This window comes from Lycium barbarum, chromosome 12, assembly GCF_019175385.1.
Source record: "Lycium barbarum isolate Lr01 chromosome 12, ASM1917538v2, whole genome shotgun sequence".
Classification (NCBI taxonomy): Eukaryota; Viridiplantae; Streptophyta; class Magnoliopsida; order Solanales; family Solanaceae; genus Lycium; species Lycium barbarum.
The window spans coordinates 43,222,964-43,231,306 of NC_083348.1; the positions used below are offsets into that span (position 1 = coordinate 43,222,964).

Consider the following 8,343-nt stretch of genomic DNA (forward strand, 5'->3'; position numbering starts at 1 on the left):
TAGTATGTGAATGATAAAGGTATATTGATGAGTAATAGTAAATAAAGCTTAAGAAACCAAATTTGTCGACCCAGCGAACTGGTCCAGTTTTGGAAATTGCTTCTTTAACTCGAGCCAATCACTAAGAAAATTCCACTGCCTTCTTTTTCAGATTACAAGTGTGATGAATAATGAAAATCTAACACTAAAATGAAGGGGGTACACTCCTATTTAATGCTACAAATAGGTGGGCCTTAGTACAATCTAAAAAAGACCTTTTTAAGAAAACCCTAAAATGGATAAGGCGGCGTCCGTAATGGCTAAGGCGGCGTCCGTATGGATACTCTGACACTCGTACTGTTGTCAGCGCAAATGGCAGAACGGTCAGGTGACGCGTGGCCTGAATCCGAGCCTATGTTAAGTGTCTTCGCCTCAGACTCGGGTTTTCTGTGCTTATCAACATACCCTCGGTTTTTGACACTCAATTGGAAAAACTCACAACCCCTCGGTCCTTGTTCCCTTCGATCTTAACTGAGCCCAACAACCTCATTCCTCTTCGATCTCGTATCGGACAGTTGTAATATTTACTCGGTTCTTACCGAATACAAATTGATTCGGCTTTTACCGTCTACAACGTTCAAATCCTGTTAAGCAATCAAATCCTTGTGAATTTCTATTCATTACGAATTCAGATTCCTTTTCTCATAGTCGTACCTTCCAGTCTTGCAACTTTCTTCACTATGACTATATACAAATTAAAAATGAACGAAATACTTCCAACACTGTTATAAAAGAAGTACAGTGACCAAGGGCAACACGTTTGCAGACGTATATAGACCATCTTTACAATTTTGATCATGCTTCATCTTAAAGAAAAAGAAATATAGCATCTTAGAAACCTGGTCCTAACCTTCAAAAGAGATGTGGCGCAATGAATGGGGCTGCTCTTCCCTTAATCAGAGATCTCGAGTTCGAGCCTTGAATATGAAAAAATTCTTGGTAGAAAGCAATCCCCCCCCCCCCCACCGCTCCCCAAGTAGGCCCTAAGCGGCGGGAACTAGTTATAGTCGAACTCCAATACGGGTACCGGACACCGGGTGGGAAATCAAAAAAGAAATTCTGGTCCTAAAAGTGATAAAAATTTCAACACTTTCAATGGCAGATCAGGATTTTAATGAAATTGGAAATGTTGAAACGCTGAAGATGCAATTGTTCAAGCGACTTGTTAAAACTCAAGGAAAACAGTGTAGCAAAGAGGAGGAACATCACAAAAACGAACACAAAGACATCGGAATGATAAAACATAAAACATGAAAACGTGAAATCCTTCTTCACTATACAGAACTAGAGAAATAGATAAAGACTATAGAGGGTTCCTGAATCATGAGCTTGACTTGGTAGCGACTGCGAGTTCAACGGATATAATGAAAGTTGATCGCCCGGCCTCCCTTAGGTACTGAACTTCCCCATTCATCAGCTTGACCAGTTTTCTGCTGATAAGCAAGCTGATCCCTTCTTCAGATGCGTCGGCTTCACTACCAAACATTTGGCTGAGTAATTCTTCTGCCACTCCACCCCCTGTATGTCTTATCCTGCAACAGTAGCAATGAGCAAAAGTGTCATTCTCCTGGTCAGCCATGCATCGGTTACAGATGTGCTGATTCTTATAATTATTTAAATTTCTGTTTAGCCTCAAACACAAATCACCACATGAACACATCTTGGCCAAACGAAGAAAAAACACATTCCCGCTACTTGAATAGATAAAGGACAGACCATTCCACATATGCCAACTAAACACATTTGTTTAAGGAGATGGAAAACTCAACACTAAAACCTCAACAGGAATAAAAGAGTCACCAATTGTGCTGAAGGTTGATATTTCATTTGTCCAAAGAACGAATTAGGAATAGGCCAAAATATTAAGAAGCTTGAACCATTTAGAGAGCATTTGCCACTTCTCTTTGAATTTGAGAAGTCCTACTCAGAAACTTGACTGATTAAAAAAAAAAAACAGAGTGATAGGTGTTTAGGCCGACAGAACAATTGCATTAGAGTTTGTGAAAATAGATAATTAGAAATTATTTTGTTATTAAACCAGCAACTTTGTAATTAATGTTTACAAAATAAATGGAGGAGAGAAGACAAAAAATAAAATAGCAGCAGCTTCAACTGTCAAAGATCACAAATGCTAAGGCAATATTAGGACACTTTGACCGTCCCAATTTGAAAGAGAATAAATACACTATCAAACAAAAATAACTGAGCACAGAAATAACATATCAATCACAGGTTTTGAGAGAGATGCTGGTTAGTTTTAATGCCTAAAGATAGTTTTCAAAATGCTTAGACTTCAATGGATTGTGTAGACATCCCTCAACTTTTTATGTTGTCGCAGGAGATGCTTTTAACTTGGACAGTAGAAATCTGGTCAAGTGAAAAAACCACTTTTGATTTTTCTATCATATGGATATACCTGAATTCCAAGAGAGCAAGCTGAACAGATTCTCCTATGCGATCTTTTGTTAACGTGCCTGAAATACTAAGCTGGCCACCACTTGGTGTAGAGTTCACAGATACTAACACAAAGTTAGCTAGGACTTGTTGCAGCCTCAGACTATCTCCGTATAAAGTTTCATTGAGAAGATCTTCAACCATGTCATTCACGATCATTATATTCTTTCCATTGCTCTTCATCATGACTTGACTAATAGATGCTACCAATACTTCATGCAGCTTAAACTCGAGCATCTCCAGATCCAAATAACTGGTAAGAGATTAGAGGAAGAGAAAAAGTATTACAATGTAGAAAATCATTTTTTAAACTGATAAACATAAAATTAAAAACTAAAAATAATAGACACAAAAGCCATAATGCAAGGAAAGCTCAAAATTGCATCAAATGCACAAATATATATTCCAAGGACAACACTTCTACTGCAAAAGGTCCCAATCTTCCATAGATCAAATTGAAGCATTTACCTGTAGCTACAAAATCATCATACCTTGATCAAGTTTTAACTACAAAAAGGAAGAATGGGAAGCACCTTGGGGTTTAGAAAAACTAAAACACAAACGGTATAATTAAAATGATTGTAACATACCCATCTATAATGCTATCAAGATCTGTATCATCAAGAATTTTGTTGAGCTGACGCTGACACTGTGCACTTGTTTGCAGTATATTTTTCTGCTCTTCACCCAAGTTCGTCCCCTCTAGCAGCTTCCGAGAGAATATAATCCCAGAAAGTGGATTCCTAATTTGCCTCCTTATGTAAGCTAATACTTTCAACCTCTTGAGCGCTGTTTGTTCTGACAATCGTTGAACATGAAGAGCTTGTTGCAACTCATGGCTTGCGAGCTGTAGGAAACAAAAGAGTCCCGTGACTGCGCCCTCTTTATCTAACCTTTTGCTCACACAGAGTAAGCACTCCACATATTTCCCATAACGTGCAAAGAAACCAAAAGGAATCTTCTCAGATTCTTTACCAGTCATAGCATTGTTTAGTACAACTCCAAAATTTACAAAAGCTTCTTGATTCTTGAGACGGCAGCAAGCTGCCTGTGTCCCAAAAACCTCCCCTAATAGCATTTTATCAATAACATCATCACGTCGCCATCCAGTTAACTTTGTCATTGCAGAGTTCCACTCAGAACACCAGCCGAATTGATCCGTGCCAAATATTGGTGGGATCAATGGGTGAGGATTTTGGATAATCGCTCTATAGTCACCTTCAATTCGGGTGAACTTGTCCATAATACTTTTTTGTCCAGTTATATCCTGAGCAATAAAACAAACACCCACAACATTATCTCGAACATCCTTGCTTGCACATGCATTCACGATTAAGCTGATTGGACTAGAATCCCTTGACGGCCCATGTGTTTTTATTTCAAACTCTACATTTCTTTCCTCTTTCCCTGGTAAAAGGGATGGTGTATTCGATTAAATGTACAGTACATAATTCATTGAACTGAATGGACAGACAAAAATCATGTAAACTAATAACTAGTCAAAACAATTAAATGGCGTAGACAATAAATCTTCATGAAAAGAGAGTCATAACATTAACGTAACACAGAGGGGGAAGCTCACAAAGATACGTACCCTGCAATGCTAATTCCAACATTTTTCTCACGGTATCAACTGATGAGTCCTCCACGAGAGTGAGCAAATGCTTCCCAATTGCTTCATCAACAAGAAGACCAGTTAACTCAGCAATTTTTGTGTTCCATCCATTGACGTGCCCATCCACATCAACTGCGAAGATAGGAACTGAAGCTGTTTCAATTAAGCGGACCATTTCAGCAGTGACTGCTTCTAGTTCCTGCATCCCGTCTATCTTAAGATCATTAAGCTTTGTATGGATAATATTGGTATTTGAATTCACTGCATCAGCATCCTTGAAGGCATTTCTTAGTATAAGCTGCAAAGAGTGGATTGCATCCATCTCATAGTCCTTCCAGGGTATACTCCTTGTCTTGACAACTTCCAAGAATGCTTTGAATGATGACCTAGGATGCATTTTCCTGCCATCATCCTTCTCACCAGGTTCATGCTTTGCACCACCCCATCTAACTTCAGCAGCAGTGTGTGACCTGAACCAGAACATCCAGTCCTTATCAGATATTCTCACAGCCGCCATACCACACACAGCATCACCAAGAGCAAGAGCCCCAGGAAAACCAGCATCATACAAGCTATCTGTACTCAAGCCTGTGGAGTCTGTATGATACTCACAAAGCCATGATACTATATCGTGCAGCTGAAAGTCACTTGGGTTCATTCCTAACCGGTGTATCTTGTTCCTATAGAGCAAAGCAGCACCATCACATTTGACTAGATCCATAATATTGGGGCTCTGTGACACGATACCTAGGGGAGCATCTCTCATCAGCATATCACACAAGAGAGTCTGAGTACGCAGAATATTTTTCTCAAGGAACTGATTTTCCAATTCCAGTTCTTTGTTAACGTGTATGGCGAAGACTTGTGCAAGAAACTCACACGCATACCTCAGGGGGAAGGGGACAAACCTTGGGGTGGTGTTGTGGCAGACAACGAGGCCCCAAAGCCTTTTTCTCTTTTGTGATTGTGAAGAATCAGAGCTTTCTCCTTCTTCATCCCCGTCATTTACCACAACTGCCATTACAAGTGATGCAATTGAATTCATGTTCTCCATGTACTGTAAATGGCAATAGTGAGGGGCCCTAAGAGTAGAGCCACACAATGTTAAATCAAATGGAAGCTTCTCATCTTGGACTACCTTCACATGTTTTGCTTGGCAATCACAAATCATTCGGACTTTATTCTTCATGAACAAAAAGCGTGCAGCCTGTGGAATATCCGTAGCAGGATAGTGTAAACCAAGGTAAGGCTCGAGGGCAGGCTTTGTGATCTCAGACACCACCTCTCCATGATCATCATCGTGAAACTTATACGCCATCACCCTGTCATAACCAGTTAGTTCAAAAACCTCCTGAACCATTGTGTCACAAAGTCTTTCGATACTGCCACTGGGCAAGGACTGCAAGCGAGTAATGGCTTTGGCTGCAAGTTTATATGATTGCAGGGCCCCTGCAGCAGTCATAGGCACTTCATAGGGCTTCACAGGCTCAAAATCAATGATTAAGCTACCTGTAACCCTATGAACAATTGCATAAAATGGCTTCCCAGAAGTCTTGCAGTGAACGAGGACTGGATTTAACAGAGAAACCTCTCCAAACCCCAAGGCCTTCTGCAACGCCGCTCCACTGGGACCAGTGAAGATCGTTCTAATATCAGTCCCGATGCCAAGAGCTGGATGCTCACCAACACTTGGAACAGCATGGCTAACCATGGTCAGCATTTCAGGGGCATTCTCACTGAATGCTATGACCTTTAATGTTTTCTCATCAAGGGCTAGCAAACAACCAAATGGCTGGATAAACTTGCCCTTTTGGATCTGATGAAGGTAAGCGGTGGTTACTTTGTCTGACTTGGGCCTTTGCTCACCACCAGCGACACTTGTAACCCTCACTGAGCTTGAATAGTCAAAGGATTCACCTGACTCCTCAAAGTCTGCATGCAACTTTGCATCTATGGAGGTCTGTGCAATGATCCTAGCACTGTGCTTTGATCTTGATGAAGTGGTGGAAGATTGGCTAGGTCTTGAAGACGACATTTCGACTCAAATCTAAACAGTACACAAAAAGTAATTACCACAGATGATTAACATTATACATTGATGTTACAAAGTTGTGATAGGAACTGTTACTGTCAAAGTCTTCATAACAGAGTTTTTAACTGTTTTATATCAGCAAACATAGTAGAATAAGCACATGGATTCATTTTAAAAGCTCTACTTTTTACCAAATCAAATATCAAATCTCTATTTGCAGCATGAAATTTTCCTACCCAATCTCACCCCGCTTTAATATACTTTGCAAAACACAAAGCAGGAGGGAGATGCATATGTTTAAACTAAGATATTTCAACTATATAACTAAGAAGTCGCAACATGCAGACAAATAGACATAGTACACTAAGCTAAGAGTTCTATTTAGCTGGATTATAACAAACTAGCCACAGCCTATTGGGAATTCAAGTTCTTTATCATTCTATAATAGTAAAAGTAGATAAAGATGCAAATCATTGTCTCTTTAAGGCAAAACTACAATATACCCTCAAAGAGGCTATCAGCAACCAAGACACAATTTGCAGAGAGAAGTTAGTAAATAACAAAACAAGAGAAAAGACATCACCTTTTTTCACAAGATTTCAGAGGCAAAACCAAAGTAGCTTTCAGCTGAATTCTTGATATAGTGACCACTTCTCCTTCTCCAACTCCAGAGAAGTTAATCCTTTAAAAAGATTCATTCATACCATTAAACACACACTTCCCAAAGCTCATACAGACAACTATACACAAATACCATAGTACGATACGAGTCTCTATAAATAGCAAGTGGAGAGGGACTTTACTTGAAATCAGTGAGTTGCTAACTTGTTTTCTTTCCAAACATAGATTGATGGTGTCAGTTGATGCACCCCAAAATCAGCATAAGCCTCAATCATGATTCGTTGTCCAGGTCTATAATAATAGTAAGTATCCAATTATGATTAACAATCAGTTCAATTTTAAAATACAAACCTATGGCCAACAAAGTACGGATAATATATAATAATTCGTGAGTGGGTGGAAATATAATACTAACTAGTACTCACTAGAAGACTTCTTACCAAGATTAGAAGAAAAAAGAAAATCAAATATAAAAGATTCGTGTCTTTAAAATAAGGAACAGAAAGATATTGCACATATATATTATATATAAACAATAAACAAAGTGATGAGAATACCCACTTGGAAGGGAAAGAGTGAGAGGCCATACCTCGAATAAGAAGTTAGCAGCAAAGCCAAAAGGTTATGGACACCACGTGAAGACATCATCCCTTATCTTTCAAGAGAGAGAGAAAGGTGTCAGCAAATTGAGAGAATTGACAGACTAGTGAATGAGCAATATCAGTCGATCTAGATTCATATAACCAATCACTTTTCGGCGTTTAATTTGTGAGGTGAATCTGATTCCCAGATTTAGCTCATTCAATTGCTGCTTCTGGTATTTCCACTAAGGTTTCTGCTAGCTCTAGTACTCAATCAAAGTAAAATTAAGATGAAAAATTGAAGCCAGGAGTCAAAATGAGATATGTGGGTCATTGTGTTTGCGTTTTTATTGAGTTTTGTTCCTTTTACAGTCCCATGATGGCAAAGGCAGACCCTCCCACTAGCCTCTACTCTTTTTACCTTTAACGTTGATTGACTTGAATACTTGATTAGTCTCCGAATGTTTTGAATAACCTCTTCAAAAACTGAATCCAATGAATTTCTCCGGTTCAAAATAAGCGTTAATTTAATCTTTTTTACATACTTTAAGAAAATACCAACTAATAAGAAAGCACTAATTTCTAAAAAATAAATAGTTATTTTGATCACATGAATTCTCAATTAATAAGACTTTTGTCTATTTACTGTCTTGAGTAAATATGGTCAAATTTGAAAAAGATGAAGTTAATTTTTTTCATTTTATAACTGAAAACTTATTTTTGAATCAAAATAAAAAGGATAAGTGAACATTTATTTTGAATCAAATGGAGTACCTACAAACTTTAAAGAAACTAATGGTAATTACTAACTCCCTTCTGTTATCAGTAGGTTTATATTTATTTGCAACATTTGAATTCACGGGCAGAGTAACTGATGGATAATTTTTTCCTTCCCGTACCAATATTTTCATGAAGTCATCAATTTATTAACATAAAATGATAAATTGAGGTTACAATGGACAACTACACATATTTACGAGATAAAATTGTGTGTAAATGAC

The 8,343-nt window shown here is 38.3% G+C and overlaps 1 protein-coding gene across 1 annotated transcript; it reads right to left on the minus strand.

The window, feature by feature from the left end:
• Nucleotides 1–1,183: 1,183 nt before the first annotated feature.
• LOC132624008 (phytochrome A) lies at nt 1,184–7,814 on the minus strand. The gene is made up of 7 exons (XM_060338822.1): nt 7,351–7,814; nt 6,944–7,052; nt 6,724–6,822; nt 4,088–6,155; nt 3,084–3,900; nt 2,456–2,746; nt 1,184–1,571 (listed from the first exon to the last, which is right to left on the minus strand). Exons 4-7 carry the CDS (start codon nt 6,141–6,143, stop codon nt 1,361–1,363), a joined length of 3,375 nt encoding a protein of 1,124 aa, XP_060194805.1. The 5' UTR covers nt 6,144–6,155; nt 6,724–6,822; nt 6,944–7,052; nt 7,351–7,814; the 3' UTR covers nt 1,184–1,360.
• Between the last annotated feature and the right edge of the window lie 529 nt (nt 7,815–8,343).